This window comes from Triturus cristatus, chromosome 1_2 (genome assembly GCF_964204655.1).
Source record: "Triturus cristatus chromosome 1_2, aTriCri1.1, whole genome shotgun sequence".
NCBI classification, from domain to species: Eukaryota; Metazoa; Chordata; class Amphibia; order Caudata; family Salamandridae; genus Triturus; species Triturus cristatus.
Window position 1 is genome coordinate 1,080,366,035 of NC_140580.1, and position 17,486 is coordinate 1,080,383,520.

Below are 17,486 nucleotides of genomic sequence, written 5' to 3' on the forward strand. Positions count from 1 at the left end.
CATTAGATTCCGACCTGGACTCAGAAGTCAACACTGGCTTCGATACTAGCTTAACGGAAAGCGATCATGATCCAAACCAGTTAAGGGAAAGCAGAAGAACAGTTCTCAGGAAGAAAAGGAATCAGCACGGCGCTTCCGGGCTAGCCTGGGATTATTCACCAGCAATAGTTTTAAATCCACAGGATCGTACCTCCATTTGCCATCCTGAGCTGTCCGCCACCGACTCGTAAAGTACTACACTGACCTCAGTGATGGATACAGTACTGCAGGCTATTGCCTCCCATCGGGAACAGACCTCCAGAGATGGCCGCAGAGCACAATTAGCCCTACATAAGGTACAGGGTGTAGTTCGAAAACTCTCTAAAAATGTCGCAGCATTTAATTCAAGATTGACGGAGGTCGAAGATCGAATACTGATAAATGAAGCGGAAGCTGTGGTGACCCAGGAGAAAGTGGAAGCCCATGAAGCTGAATTGAAAGATATTAGATGGAAGCTGGAGGACATGGAAAATCGCCTTCGCCGCAACAACCTCCGTGTACTCGGAATCCCTGAAAAAATTGAGGGTAATGACATACGATCTTTTATTACCCAGCTATTTAAGGATACACTCCCTGAGCTTGCATCCTGGAACTGGGACCTGGAAATTCAACGTGTCCACAGAATCCCATTTACTACAAGGGCCCCAACACAACGGGGGTACCCCCGTGCAGTTCTGGTGTACTTTGGAAATTTTTTGCTCCGTCAGGCCATCGCTGAGAAAGCAAGACCCGAAGCTCGGCGCAGCAGAGACACTATTTCTTATTTTGTGAGGCCTGATTTTTGCCACACCACGGTAGAGAGGAGATGGCGTCTTCGCCAATTGATTAAACCTTTTCAGGAAAAAAAAGCTCAGGCATATCTTAATAATCCTGCTAAGCTTAAAGTTATCCATAATGGCCAGACCAAATTTTTTTCGTCAGAAATTAAAGCCAAGGAGTTTCTGGATAGTTTGTCCTGAAGCCTTAAACTTTAATCTTCTTGTCTACTAGGAAAATGTTAGGAAATGTCTTTACCTGCTCTTTTTTTTTTTTTTGCTCGTTCTTGTTTTTCTGTTTTCCAGCTTATTGATAAACTTTGACATTTGGTACATGTCTTGATAGGGGTCTGCCCTGGTGCTACAATGTTATAGTTTCACTAGCTTCACTAGTCTTGCACCTATTCAGTCTCATTGGCTTTTACCGTTTAAGTTTATTCTTTATTGGTACTGGTTAGGGAATATCTCTCCATCATCATAGACTCTGAGTCTAAATGCCTTGGTGGATGGTGTTTGGGGAGGGTGGGGTAGGGGGGAGGGGTGGGTCGGAAAAGCATAAAAATGAGCAATTTCGCACAAATAAGTTAACCTCTTCAATGCCCATGATGAGCTGGTCTCGTCATGGGCCGCGGTGGCGCTGTGCCCATGACGAGACCAGCTCGTCATAAACCCCGCCCGCTAATACAACGGCCGGCACAGGGCGGGGAAAGGGGCGGGCACTGAAGGGGTTAATGTCGAGCTTTTTTTATATGGAATACATAATGTATTGTAGTAATAAGAGATTTAGATTATGAATCCTGTTTTGTTTTTTGTTCTTACATAATTCACTGTTCTTTGACGGCCAGGATTAGGATTCTTTTTTCTAGATGGGGAGAGTAAAACTTCGTAGCTGGAATATCGCAGGCCTTAATGACAAAAACAAAAGGGCACAATTATATCAATTACTGCGTCAAGATCCTGTTGACATACTCTGTTTACAGGAAACGCATATCGCAGATTGCGATAAAGAATTGCTCAATATTCCGGGATTCAACGTTATCATAGCCACATCACAAACTTCTAAAATACGAGGAGTTGCTATTCTTGCAAAGTCTTTAATAGGTAACCCTACTCGTACATTGGCCGATAAACACGGAAGATGGGCTATAGCTCAATTCAAATTCGGTCTTATAATTTGCACAATCTATGGCTCAAATATGGACGATCCCCAACTGTTTGTAGATCTTGAGTTAGAACTGGCCTCTTGGCCTGGCCCGCTAATTGTGTGCGGAGACTTTAATATTGCCGTAGGGAGGTGTCTTGATACTCAATCACCCTCAAACTATAAAGGACGCAAGCCAAGGGTATATACTGCCCTCTGTCAATTGATGGACAGTTATAATCTATTTGACATTTGGACGTTGAGGAAGAGAAATGACGAGGGATTCACTTATTTCTCATACCCACACAATAAGTATGTTCGAATTGATTATGTTATGTCATCATTAGAGGAGCAGTTTTTGCTCGATATAATCAAGTCTCCAAAAACTATCTCGGACCATAATGCACTTACCCTTACCTTTGACTTACTAAGCTATGAGAAGCCAAGAGCGCAATGGTCCTTTGATAGAAAACTTCTCGTTAACCCCCAATATATAGCCCATATAACAACATGGGCTCAGGAGTTCTTCGATTACAATCAATTTAGTGCTCCTAGACTGATTGTATGGGACTGTTTTAAAGCAGCACTAATGGGGGAAACTATTTCGTTTGTGGCTAGGCACAAAAAGGCAGAGGACAACATTAATGGGAATCTAATGTTTGCATTGTCTAAACTTGAGACTCACCATGCTGCACAAATTCAACAGGGAGTTCCAACTCTTGATACTCTCCAAAAAATATTAGTGTTAAAAGCCGAAATTAATAGCACTTTAATCCGAAAAGCCGCTGAACTATATGAAGTTAATAAAAACAGATTATACGAATCAGGAGAGAATGTTGGTAGATATTTAGCCCTCCGAACACGACAAAGATTATCTCAGAATAAGATCAAGCGAATCGAATATGAGGGCCAGGAATTTTCCTCCTCACACGACATCATGGAGGTATTTCGAAAATATTATCAGAAGCTATACCATAACGATAACTTATATACTGATGACGCTATAAAAACATCTTTTAATAACTGGCTATCGGACCAAGATCTCAATCCAATGATTGATGAAACTATCAAAGAAGATTTCGAAAGGGAAATCTCAATTACGGAGTTGGAGACTGCACTCTCTGATCTTGCAAACGGTAAAGCAGCAGGTCCTGACAAAATCCCGCTCGATTTGTATAAGGTGTTAGGCAAACAAATACTCCCCTATTTATTGGATCTGTTTCTGGGGGTTCAGTATCACTCAACCCCACCTGAATCTTGGAAACATACAAATATAGCAATTTTTGCGAATAAAAGGCAAACCCCTGCATCTTCCATCCTCTTATAGACCTATAAGTTTGATAAACTCCGACTCAAAACTTTACGCCAAGATCCTAGCTAATCGGCTGAGTGGGACCGTCGAGCATCTTGTCTCCCCGTGGCAGCACGGGTTTATCCCCGGTAGGGGTACTACGGATCATACCCGGAGAGTTATTACCCTATTTGACATCATGGGATCCACGGGGGGGCAGATGTCGATGATCCTTCTCGATGCCGAGAAGGCATTTGATCGCGTCTCTTGGAGTTTTCTCTGGAGTATCCTGGAATCTAATAACTTTGGGAATAAGTTTATAGGTGCTATAAAGGCTCTATATGTAGATCCTAAGGCAAAAATTTCCATTTGTGGTATTGAGTCGGACTCTATTAAGATACAGAGGGGGACGAGGCAGGGGTGCCCCTGCTCTCCGATATTATTTGCCCTCTATATTAATCCCTTAATTGTAAAATTGCTTTCTTCACCCCGTATCCGACCAGTGGATATTGGTGTGTACTCAACGAAAGTTTTGGCGTATGCCGATGACTTGGCTGTTTTAACAACAAACCCTGCTGATGCAGTCCATGAAATTGAATTAATTACTCAGTCCTTTGGCTTCTTTTCAGGCTATTCCCTTAACAGGGATAAAACTATGATTCTTTGTACAAGTAACACGGTTTGGGATAGTCCCCTTAAAGTAAAGCAAGTTACTTATCTAGGTGTCTGCCTGTCTGCGGATATAGGACAAATTGACCATATTAACTACTCGCCTTTGATTAATAAAATTAAGACTGACCTTAGGAGAGTAGATAATTTACATCTCTCTATAATTGGTAGGGCTAACTATCTAAAAATGAATATCTTTCCAAGGATACTCTACCTGTTTCGAGCAATTCCGATTTTGCCAGGAGGTAGTTTTCTTAAGATCATTGATTCCTCCATGTCTAAGTTTATGTGGAGTTTTGGAAAAATTAGAAGAGCCTTACCATTTCTGACTCTACCCCAGGAGAGGGGTGGGCTAGCTATTCCTAGTTTAACACTTTACTTGTGGGCAACTCTACTACATCAGATGGGTCCTTTACTGAGTTGTAAAACAACTACTCCACTCACTATGGAATCTTATATCCCATCCATTTATGAGCTGAGTCTTGGGACTAAATGCCAAGGCCTATTTCTAAGGCAGGTCGAACCATCATATTATAAAAAAATCAAGTTAAAGATATTTACAGACGCCTGGAAAGTATGGAAATCAGTATCTAAACATCTAGATATTCCAAAATTTACAAAATATACCCCCTTATGGCGCAGTGCCATTATCTCTATTACTCTTAACGACTCTACCTCTCGGAGGTGGGAATCCTTGGGCATTAATACAGTGGATGACTTTCTTGGCCAGGAAATCACTTCGTCATTTGGATGGCTGCAGCAGAAATATTCTATTCCTAACACGGATTTCTTGAAATACCTTCAGGTTCTTACAAGTACTCGCAATTGTACCCCTAGAATTAAACTGGATAATATCAATCTTTTTTCTATTATTGGAAAACGCTCTTCTAGAATCGGTACTTTCTACCAACTGCTTATCCAAAACACTGCCGATGATATAGAGCGGGTTGAGCAGGCCTGGGCTACAAGGTTATCTAACCCAAACATTGATATCGACCTCTGTCTGGCCCTTTCTTCTAAACTTTTTATTGCCTCGAACCTCAAAGCTCAATACTACAAAGTTCTTTATAACCTTTACTTTACCCCTGCAAAGTTATCTTCTTGGGGCTTCCGGGCTAATGATAACTGCCCTAGATGCAGCCAACCTCAAGCGAATTTAATACACATGCTCGCGGATTGTTCTAAACTAGCTGTATTAAAGACTGCAATTATGGGATTTTGGGCTCAGGTATTTGGACGTGACATCCGAGAATCAATAACGTTGTACTTAATGGGTCATGATGATTCTCTCGGCCATAGCATCGAAGAACAACGGGTACTTTTCTTGGGCACTGCTATCTTCCGAATTATTCTTGCGGCTCGATGAAGGACCCTGAACCACCTACCTTCCAGATGTGGCTTAGCCGCTTTTTAGCAATATATAAACAAAAGCTTTCAATATACAGTCTTAGAGGCAAAAAATCTAGACTTCTTGGGACCCAGATATGGGCTCCTATTTCCCAATGGTATTTAAATCAGAGGCTTAATGACTTTTCCCTCCCCTGATTTGGTTGATGTTTTCTTTTTCTTTGCTGGTTGTATTGGGTACTTGATTGTATAACAAGACTTTCTCGATTGAATATGTATCCATGTATTCTATGTGCTGAATCTTGCTCAATTAAAAAAAAACAAAAAAAAAAAAACGCAGATGTGATTGTTATAAAGCCAGGGTCTATAATTTGATGCTAAAAGGCAGGGGTTATCAGATAGAATGCTAGCTTCTAGTATTAATCTACTGATCATGCCTTGGATACACAAACACACTTAAGGAGAATATAATTTCAGGTGATGTGATGGGCGCATTAGTGGTAGGAGTGAGAGCACCATTGCAAGGCTAGCAGGTTTCACTTTGCCAATGGCTGCACATTTACAGAGCAAGTGTTAGCAAAGCAAATAATGTAAGGCAGCCACCATAAAATTCTATTTGATTTATCATCTTCGTTATGGCTACTCCATTGCAAGATGACTGCCATGTTGGGTGTAGACTCAATGTGATGGACGTTTTGGAGTGAATGGTATAACTGTAGTGAAGAATGCAAAGCAATATTAGCAGCAGTGACCTTTGCAGATGGCCTTCTTTGCCATGTACAGGACCCCATGAGGAGCAAGGAATACTGGGAGCGGAGGGCTGTAAAATCAGAAAACTCTGCAGAGATGGCTGTGTAGATGGTGAGTGCAGGGCAGGAAGCAACCCAAAAGGAGGGTGGGGGGAGGGCGGTCATACTAGGGGAAAAGGAGGCCCTTGCACTTCCGAGTGCCAAAAGCCAAATGCCACAAAAACATGTAAAATGAAAAATAGTTCCCTGCCTTCAGCAGTGGAAGGACACAACTCATCTAATCAAACACCATGGTAAACCAGTTTTACTCCAAGGGTTCTACGAACACAAGGATTGGGAGGAAAGCCATTAACTGAGGAGCAGGGAATAAGAATGGACAAGAAAGCCAATTAGTTATAAGTGAGGGGTGAGACCAAAAGTTCACTTTAAGTATATGCTAATGTTGTTGCTGCTATGCTGTTTTTGGTCTGTAGTGAGACCGCAAATCATGTGGGTGACCATGACTACTCTGCAGTGATTTCTCAATGGAAGATCAGTAAATGAGATTGTTGCAACTTTCCTGATTTGCCAGATTTTCCAGTGTATCCATGTTTCAGTTCCTTCTTGGAGAAACTGCTGCTCTTAACCATCTGGGGCTCAAGTTGTAGTACTTAAAACATCCATTTAGAACTAATTGACTGAGCTGCTACCTCGAAAGATGAACTGCTACATGAATATGTTGCATCAATGAGAAAAATTTGCCAATAGGCAGCGGGGAGCTACTAGTGTGTTCTTTGGCCGGGTTTAGCAATTTACACACAGTTTATTATAATGAATATTTGGCTTACTACTCTTTTCAGTATGCATGCCATGTACAAAAAGAAACATGTTATCGACTATCTAGAATGGAATGCTTGCTTTCAGAATAAGCATTAGCAATGCAGTAGGTCTCTCATTACTGAAAGTTTGAGCTATTGGCAATGAATTAACATTTACAACGCCAATAGCTCAAACTTTCAGTAATGCAAGACCTACTGCATTGCAAATGCTTGGTATTTTTTGTATTTTAAACCTTTTGCTTGCTCTCCGCCCAGAGGCTTTACTTTCGAATAGAAAAATGTCTGAAAATGGCAACATTTGCAGCCAATGTGTTTTTTTTGTTGTGTTTTTTGGATCCATTTCACAGGGGAACAAATAAAGGAAAGAGAGGGTAAGAGACATTTGTTGAAGTAATGTTTTTCAGCAAGTGAGGTGAAGAGAGACAGAGACGGAAAGAGGGTATAAGAGGAAGAAAGGGAGGGGGCAGTGGCAGCGGCAGAGCAGGGGAAGTGAACATTGTTGTTTAAAGAGAGGAGAAAACAAAATTAGCGCTTAACTGGCAAACTCTGTAAAGTGGCGCAAATCTGTTTGGTTGTGAACAAAAGCACCATTAAAAGCCTACACAGCTCCCATCAAACACCACGCCTCACCCATCATACTCAAAAACACAAATGCATGAGCTAAAGCCCAGACACCCACAATTAAGTCACCTTTGAGGAGTGAGGCACATGTCCGAACTGGGTTGCACAAATCGAGACAACATAGTGGAAAGCACCAGGTGCTACAGTATAGTTTAGAAGGCTGAACTCGGAAATGGAACTAGCTAAGTATTGCTAGAGACACCACAGGGTAAGGCATTGGTGGAGTGGCTGGAACTAGGCTCCGAAAGAAAGCGTCAAATCAAGTAGAGCTGCACGGCTGGTATTTTGACAGGGCAGAATGGAATACCTAAGCAGCAAAAAGAATCCAGCTGCTCCACAAGACAGTACACGTTAACTCTTTAAAAACACACAAGCGCATACTAGCAATTCATAAAATAATCTTAGCATGCTCTTACTCTTTAAATTTAAAAAAAACTAAATTCCCCAAAAAACTCACATTCGAAAGTGTGTGCACGTTGACTTAAACACTCGCATTGTCTGCGTCACAAAAACTAAGACCATAAACTAGAGTAAATTCATTCTAGTCACTTCTTGCCCTGTTTCTGCAACGTTCCTTCTGTAATGAAAGTTTGTCGATCACATATGTCCCCGAAAGGGAGGATGGGGAGACAGGTGATATAACATGCCAGATGCGAATGGTAAAGCCTGGAGGCCAAAAAAAGCCCTTAGCATGACCCGGTGCTCGCTTAATAACACCATTGGAGGTAGTGAGGGAGTGTGGCATGTGGCGGTGACTGGCAGATTCAAGTGAAGCTCCACACATAGTGAGAAGAGCAGTCAGGCACAGACAAACCAAATACAATGTGGCAACCCTGAGACAGCGGGATGCATGATTAAACTCATTCAGCAAGACAGTGAGGATACCCAGCGGGTTGCAGTGGCAGAGAAGGTCTGTGGAGGTGTTGCAGGAACAGGGGCGATGTTTCACTCAGAAGAAGGGCATTAGAGGGACAGCAATGCCTGCCTCCTACCTTTTTAAGTGAAGGACGACGCAGAAGCTGAGACTGTAGCACTCGCAGAAACAAGGCACGCGGCTGCTATTGTTAAAGCGTGGCGTGCTGCGCATTTTGAAAAGAACATGCACAGCCGCAATGGTTAACAAGCATTGGCCGCGCGGCTGCAAAAGTAGCGGCCGTGAAAGCGAAAGTGTTCGTGAATTTGGCGAAAGTGATCGCTAGGACGCGCTCTGTGGTAAGCATGCGAGTGGAGCGCGCGCAGCAGTGATCACGCTGGAAGAGAGGCAGATGGCGGCTGCACGCGTAACCGCAAGCTTGAGGCCAGCGAGGTCTGGTAGCACTTTGAAAACCCCAATACTAAATGTCTCGCAGAGCAACGCATGCGCTGGCTCAGGCGAGACCTAAAAACAGCTATGTGTGCCTGTTAATATACCGGACTGTAAGGTACTATAACCTTGAAACTTGATATATTTTATCTGGATGTAACTGTATTTACTGGTCAAGACATGGAATACACCAGGGTCTTTGCAACAAGTAAAGAAATGGACCAAGTATGGAAATTTGCTATTAACTTCTAATTCTCTTTTTCGTAATTTTTACAGTGAATATCTCGCTATTGTGGAATATTACACAGCTGCCAACTGGACCCATGTCACGAGGATGACTTTCATCCAGGTCCGGTTTTATGCCCCGTTCTGCAAAGCATGCTGGGCTTCTAGTTTCACTTTCCCATTATAAGTATGGTTCTGCACATCCCAGTATTCCTAATGCTGTTGACTTCTAAGCCAGGACTGGCTGAAAGTCATTCTAATGATAGGAGCCTTTACAGAAATGTAGATACGAGAAAACTATGTTAGCATGATGGAGAGATGTTTTATTGTTGATTCATAATTAGCCTTGCCGCTATTCGGATATTCAAGTACAATAACTTTTATCGACATAGTGTTTATTCTCTATGGTAAAGAAATTTACATACCTCTGTTTAGGTCCAGCTGCACAGATTTGAGGAAGGGTTCACCTTCCAAGTAAAAATGACTGGTAGGCCTTGAAACAGGGCAGATTACCAACCTCCCCCCCTAGAGAAAACACGTTCTGCATTTTCGAAATAAAATCCTAGCACTCAAATGAATATATTTTAATTAATGTTCATCAATTCATTGAGGGTCGCTTAGGTTTTAAAATGCATGTGGGTCATTAGCTCAATGTATATCATTCCATAAATCAAATTTCAATCCGTTGCAATAGTTTCAAAGTCATAAAAAACATAAATACAGTTAATGCAAATCATGTGCTGAAAAGGTAACGAGTGTGATTAAAAAAATTACTGCACTTAATGCCTCGCCTACCATGGCAGATGCTCAACTATAGAGTTAATTGGAGAATGTATATATGCTCCTATAGGGCCCGAGAACCTATAACCAGGGCGATGGCCTTTGACAACCGGTATAGCCAGAGGCAGAAGGGCTATAAGGCTATTAAAACATTTCATCCCTGAGGATAGAATGTTCTAAATTAAAAATGAATTAGTGATAGTTTAGTATGAGGAAAGAAAAACGTCACTTGAGCTGTATATTTTCTCATGCTAAAATGAACACCGTACACTTACACATGCAAAGATTCTCCCACATTAACATAACTTGGAATTGACAAAAGATTTTCAGAATTACGACTGGTAAACTCTGACTGCTGCAGTTTCGAGAAGCACTCTTGGACATTTTTGTTGTGAATTTGAAAAAATAGTTAATCTATTCCAAACATAGCTGTAAACCTGTGAAGTCCCTACATTACCAGTCAAGGGTTTTTGACATTACTTGTGTTGGCAAAAAATCTTTTCATGAGATATGCTCTAAGAATTCAGATTACTTTGTAGGGATTGTTTGTGGTATTGCGGTCCTATTTATCATCCTGCTACTTATTAAGGCATTGCTTGTGTTAGCTTATTCTGCACATCTATTGCCAGATATGTTAACGTTGTTAAACTATTCTAAATAATGATGCAATTAGCAATATTGTGTAATTGTAGTGTTATATTCTTCTTGGGTCCAATTCTCAGCATTCTAGACAACAAATCCTGTGTATTTTAGTTTGAAAATGAGTCCTGTTACTCACATAGACCTTTCTTTCATAGTTGTGTGCCAGTTCACTGTTGTATTATCCTTAATAACTTTTCGGGGAGCACGCAGACCGGATGTGGCCCTTAATGGGTTTCATTTTTCTATTTGAAAGTGTTTAACTTTCTATTTCTTACATTTACAGAAATGGATATTTCACATGATGCAATATAGAACCAGATCAATGCGGCACACATCAATCAGGGGTTATTGATAGCCCTCCCCGCATTCAGAATTCTGAATAGATTTAGAACTTTGCAACCATTACTATAATTCATACCAGATATCTTTAAATCCTTGTTTGGCAGGGACGAAATCTCTAAATGCTTCTTGATCACATTGCCGAAAATCAGTTCACATGTTGCATCTATAAATGTTGTCTACGGCCATATATACCAAACAATAAGAATTCAGCAAAGGGTGATCAAAGGTGCAGTAATAAAAATAATAGAGGCCTTCTGATAGTATGAACCACCCCCAAGAGCCACTGTGCACAGGATTAGGGACATCAGCAGATGTTACTTCATTCATAATGTCACTGATTTGACCTGGGAATGATTGGTTTGGTGGACTATTTTTGCATAGATCTCCAAAGAGGGGAAAGCGGAGAAGAACCGGCTTTACATCCAAGCTCTAGAAGACGACCGCAGGCAGGCGCTGGAGGAGCACCAGGACCTGGTGAACAACACTTACAACTTGAGGAAGGCCCTTCGTCAGGCAGAGGATCTCCGCGACAAGGTATACAGCTAAAAATGATTTGCATGTTTCTGACGTGCACCATGAAGGTCCAGGGTGACCGTCTCACTCCACATTATTACGGACATTAACTACAGTGCAGAGTAATTCACTTTAAAATCATTGATTTCAGGTGTATTAATCTAATTAACTCAGTGGAAGCAAAACAATGCTACAATACCCGGATCACATTAGGCTATCACACAAAAGTCTAGGATAGGAAACAGTGTCCTTAAAGATGTGAAGGGAGGCGGTCGCAGATGTGCAAATACTGCCTCATCTTGCATTCTTCAAGTTCTCTTTTCATGTCGAAGCAAAGTGCAAGGGTACAAATGGAACTAGGAGTGGTTTACTTTTTAAAGCACACTTACTTTCTGCCTGTTCGACTCATCCTCAACCATGAATGCTACAGTAATGCTGGCCACCCCATCCTTTCTTTAACATTGTCGTCGCCACCACACCCTAAAAGTGGCATAAATCTGCTCTTTGGTTGATAGTGAGTCACCATCACAGGTTACCTTTAGCCCATCTTCAGCTATCGACAAAATTGCAGTTGTCCAATACACTTCCTGTTAAAAACGCACCCTAAACCCTTGTGCTGGCCATATAACCTCGTCTTTGTCATTAGCCATTTGCATTTTTAGGTCTGGATTACCCCCTTTAATCATCGGAAGCCGCATTACATCTTGTAAATGATGAACAGAGATATATCTATAGAATACATCTGCAGATACATTAATAAACTACCAAAGTTACATTTCATTCCTACCATTTCTGCCACTGGCTTGTTTGGGCCAGCCCCTTTAGACTTGCTTTGAGACCGTGACAGTCACATCTTGGATCAATCCAGAGCAGTAGTTCTCTCTCACTGTGATGGTATTGGCTATTAGGTGTATTGTTCCCCCCCCCCCCCAGGGCTTTAAGTAGGCCAGGTCTCACCGGGTCTGAGCACCGGCAGTTTTTTAAAGGGGCCTCGAAACGGGTCTCTATCGGGCTCTGTTTTGTGTGCTGGCACAGACTGTCTGTTTTTTTCTGGACCGCAGTGACCACAGTCTGCTGTCACTGCAGTGTGGAAAAAAGTGCAAGGGCACAAAACAGAGCACAATAGAGACCCGTTTCGAGACAGCAGGCACATCGATGTACCCTGCTCACACTACTCACAAGTGGAGAAGTTACGGCTTGACGTCGTGCCAGGTGAGCGTTGTAGGGGGAAGGGAAATCCTTTACAGAGTCATTTTCTCTCTGGATTTCCCTTCTCTTTTTGAAAGGCAGGAGCAGCAACATTGTCGTGGTGTCACCAGGGCTTTAAGTGGAGCTTTTTCAATATTCTATACAAGCCATAGTTGCTGCCTATTTATCTTATGCAACTAACAACCATTGACAAAGCCTATAATTCTGACTCGTATGTATGATGTTACTTGTATCATATCTTGATGCAATGACAGAAACAGCAAAGTACAAGTCGGCGGCACACTATGCTAAACACAGATTTTTATCGTACTGGTTTTAAGCCACCCCTGGAAGTACATTGGCCACGCCCCTTTGAGAGACCCACCAGTTTTTTCATCCCTCTTAAAGCCCTGGTTTCCCCTCTCTGTAAGTGGATTAACTGCAACGGATGAGGTGCATTGTTTTCTGCATTTGTCAGGGACTATTTATTGAAGAAAAGGCTTTTCCCTGGTGGAGCAACACAGTTTAAATTATGGTGAAATAAGCATGTAAATAAACTATATTTATCAGCATTCTTTTTCAGTAGAACCTTGTTTTGCGTGAGCAAAATCATAAACCTATAGGGCAATGGTTTTATTAAAACATAAGCCTTGACAAACTTTATAATGAACGTATATACATTTCAGTGATTTTACTTTAAGTAAGCATGTAATTCTTATTTTACTGGTCTTGCTTTTAATGTTTAAAGCCTCTCTTACTATAAGATTTGTGTTTCTGTTTTTTTGAGCCATATCTTCCTGTACTCTCTAGCTCACAATCCGTCGGGTCGAAGGAAACATTTTGTTCGGATAGCGAAGTGTGCTGTACTTGAATTAGTTGTGGGGGAACAGTCATGGGAGTGGCATAGTAAACACGTCTATGATGTTCAAGGGACAGACTAGCTCCTACTCCATTCTCCCACATTGCTCCTTGTCTACCGCCCCTCTTCCCTCCTTGCTTGTCATGGCTTTTGATCTGGGAAAGGTGGACCATGTGACTCCTGCTGCTGCGGCACCTCTGGCTGAGAGTAGGGTGGCCATAATATCCTGTGAATGTATAAACACTACACAGCCAATCAACATTGCTTTAACTTTCACAGCATTCGTCATACATGTAGCATCTTCCCCAGACCAGGCGCGTGCAGATAAATTATGCCACGCAGGTGCGGCTATCAATCATTACTTTATTCTTCAGCATACACTCACAAACTACACATTATTTTGTACTTTAGGTTAACCACTCCTTAACACCTCCCCCACATATCACGTTTCTTCTCCAGAGTCCACCCAGAAGCACAAGGGTCTTAGAGAGCATAACATTAATATGCTACATTTCCCCCATTGTTAAATAAAAAATGGCAGACATAATCACATTTCCTCGATTAGTCGACGAGCTGCTTGCACTTATTTGCCGGCTCGGGTGATCCCAGATGATCGAGGTCCACCCTGATGGGGCATCGGTGACATAGGCTCAGGTGCTTGAGCCAGACCTGCTGATGGGGTTGCCTCACACATGGTTTCAGAATTCTACAAGTATTGTGATAGGTGTTTAAAATGTGATGTGTCCAAAGTGATGGATTGTCCAGGACGATGTGCTGTCACCATGTGTCCCTTGCACGCTACGACCTGTAATGGATCAGCGTCAAAAAGTGGCCATTTTCCGTTTGAGACTCTGCTTAACCAGTACCCTGTCTCCCTTGTTGAAAGCTGTCTCCTGGGCATGGTGACGCCAGTTTCTGCATACGTTCTCATTTTCCTCTTCCGAGTTGCGTCGGTGTCTCGAACCTTGTGAGCATTCACTGATCAATCCAGAGACTATGAGGTAGTTTTGTTCAAATGGCTCTTCAAAATAGCAATGTGGCTTAACTCTCGCCAGTTGTGGAGTGAGGGGTTGATCGATAGGCCCAGAAGGGCTGGCAGGGAGCTTGATTTAGATCGATTCCCTCCATGGACCCTCGTTGAATGACCCTCTTGAGGGTGCCATTGATTCTTTCAACGGCACCATTGGCCTGGGGCCAGAGGACCATACTCTTTTGGTGTTTGACGTTGAGTTGGACAAGAAATTTTGTGAACTTTGCTATTAAAGGGTGGGCTGTTATCAGATTTGAGGATTTAAGGCATGCCTCATGTTGCAAAAATGTAATTAAGCCATTCTATGACTTTGTCATGGGTTGTCGAAGATAGGTCTTCCACCAAAGGAAAAAGTGCATTTTCATCTAGGACTACCATGACATGGTGTACATTTCCTAAAGGCCCATGAGATGGTGTCCATTTCTTAAAGGCCCAAATAAGTCAACTGCAATCCTCTCCCAAGCATGGGCAGGAAGCTCAGACATGATCACTGTGTGCTGCGTCACCCTGGGGGACAAACAATTAGAATTGTGACACGCGTTCAGTTCCTTCTCGATTTTGCTCATCTAGCCGAGGGAACCACAATGGATCTCTTAAAGCTCTCTTAGTGGCTACGATACCATAGTGTCCTTCACTGGCCAACTTGATGACCCACTGTGCTAGGCTTCCACGTATGAAAATTCTGAAGCCACAAAGTATTACGCCTTTTTTGGTGACTAACTCATCCTGTACATTTTTGAACTTTTGGAATTCAACATCGTCGGCAAGAGTTTTGTACTTCTCCAGGAGTGTGTGATGATGAGTTCTCTGATTATGGTCCTGTCCTTGATACCTAGACGCTGAGTTACTTACAGAGCCGCTACAGGCTCTTTTATACATATCGGGCCGCATAGAGCCTACGTTCTTCCTCAATGTTCCCACCATAAGTGGTGGTGAACAGCTAACAAGTGTGAGTACCTGATATACACACCAGAGGTCTATACTAGAGACAGTTTCCCAGTTCATCTAGTGCTTGGAGCTCCAAGGACTGCGCTTTTTGAATGTTTGATCCACATATGAGAGTTGGTTTCGACGCTGACTTCCTCGCTTTGAAAGAACGAGATTTGAAAAAGTCGTCAATACGACAAAACGCATGTCAGCTGTGCGTTTCAAACATTGACCTGCGTGTCAACAAATTTTGGTTGTCAGTGCTGTTTACCCATTGACTTGCGTATCAACAAGAGTTTGATTTATATGTTTAAAAACCTTAAAATTGGATCTGTAATATTGACAGATCGAAATCATTATATCTGTGTAGTGCTCTGGATTGTTAGTTATGGTCATGTCCTTAACTGCATTGGTGGCAGCAATGATTTGTTCCACGGACCGAGCCGCAGGTGTGCTGGACCCCACAGTAAAATTGAGATATACTTCAACTGTCCTTGAGGTAGAACTGTGACGAGATAGTGGCACTCGTGAAAAGTAATCTGCCGGGCTCTGGTTTGTGCACGGTCTTATAGTAGTACTTTTGCATTCTTCACCCCCACCTCTTGATGCGGGGGAGCATCTTGGTCTTCGGGTTTCCAAAAATCGTAAGCAACGCCTGGCGATTTGTGATGACAGTGAATGCTTTTCCTTAGAAGAATACATCTTCTGGCTGTGGTGTTGCAGGCCCACACCACAGCCAGACTTTCTTTCTCCAGCTGTTGAGTAAGCACATTCTAGATCAGACAGGCTTCTACTGGCATAGGCCACGATGTGTCTCAGAGCATTCGTATGGCCATTTTGTGGAGCAAATATTGCCTCTACCCTTACTGGGCTCTCATCGACTGTTATTTCGGTATGTAACTTGGGGTCAAAATAGGCCATTCCCGTTGCATTCTCAATTGCATGTTTACTGTCTTTGAAATTCTGGAGACCACTGGAATGGTACCTTTTGCTTTGTCCAGTCTCTTAATGTAGCATGGACTGTAGCAAAGTTGCACATGAATTTTGAGCAATACTGGCCATGCCTATGAAGGATCGCAGCATGGTAACATCAACTACTTGTGGGGTTGGAAGGGGCTGTAAGTGGATGACAGTGCTTGCACCTTGTCTGGAATCATTCCCCCATCAGAGAATGTTCCCCAAAAAACTTGAGTTTGTTTTTGTGAAACTCATGCTTTGTAGCATTCACAGTGAGGCCTGCAAAAGCAAGTAACTGGCCCACTTGGTTAAGGGCTTTGTTGTATTCTTCTTGTGTTCTCCCAAAAGCCAGTATGTCATCACTGTATTTGAAAGCATGCGTAAACAATTGGATTACTCTGTGAATAACGTTCTGAAATGACTCTGTAGCTGAAGATACTCCAAAACTCAGTCTTTTATATCTGAAGAAACCAACATGAGCCGAAAAGTTAGTGATGTACCTGCAGGTCTCCTGAAGCTCAAGTGGATGGTTGATTGGGAAATACTGGCACCCTCCCAGGAGCAAATGAAAGAAACTCACCAGACACAGCAGGTTTGCTCAAACAGAGTGAAATGTATTTATTGGTACCAAAGCATGCATCATTGCTAATTAGCAAGGAAGAAGTCAGATCTGCCACCTTAGGGGCTCTCCTACTGCTTCTTCCCAGAGTGACAGGTTTCTGGGTGTTATATACAAATAGTAATGCCATGTCAGCGGAACTAGAATAAGGCACCAAGCCAAATATGGCTAACATGTATATGCAATGTCTGCACCATGCAAATTATAAACCGCCAGATATGGGCAGACCAGAAAGGCTGGCTCGGCACTGTGTAAGCAACTTGCACAACCAGATTAAGAAATCTCATGTAGTCAGGACAGGCAAAGTGACCTCTAAGGGGGTACAGAATAGCTTGTTGAAGCTTGTCCAGTAAAGGTCAGATAGGAAGCCCTTTGGAGCTCCAGGCCTCATGTTAATGTGATATATCTAAGCATGATATATTTTGAAGTGCATGCACATGAATTTATATATGGATATTCATAAATATTTTGCAACAATGGTGCCCTTTGTTCAGGTCAAGACGGGAAAACACTTTGTGTCCGTTCAATTGCATGATCATGCCCGCGATGGAGCGTTCGATGTCATGTTTCAAGAGTGCTTCTAATTTTTTCTACAGCTTCTTGTAGATGAAAAGCAACTCTACTGTGTCACTGAGCAACCGGGTGAATATCTTCGTTGATATGAAGTGGTA

General features: G+C 42.4%; 1 protein-coding gene across 6 annotated transcripts in view; it reads left to right on the forward strand.

Annotated features, from left to right (window-relative positions):
* CARD9 (caspase recruitment domain family member 9) overlaps positions 1-17,486 on the forward strand; it is a 276,679-nt gene that overhangs the window by 145,097 nt on the left and 114,096 nt on the right. For all 6 annotated transcript variants that reach the window (XM_085613178.1, XM_085613196.1, XM_085613172.1 and 3 more), the window contains one exon: positions 11,104-11,256. In XM_085613178.1, coding sequence (XP_085469304.1) covers positions 11,104-11,256 — 153 coding nt within the window. The remainder of the gene's footprint in view (positions 1-11,103; positions 11,257-17,486) is intronic.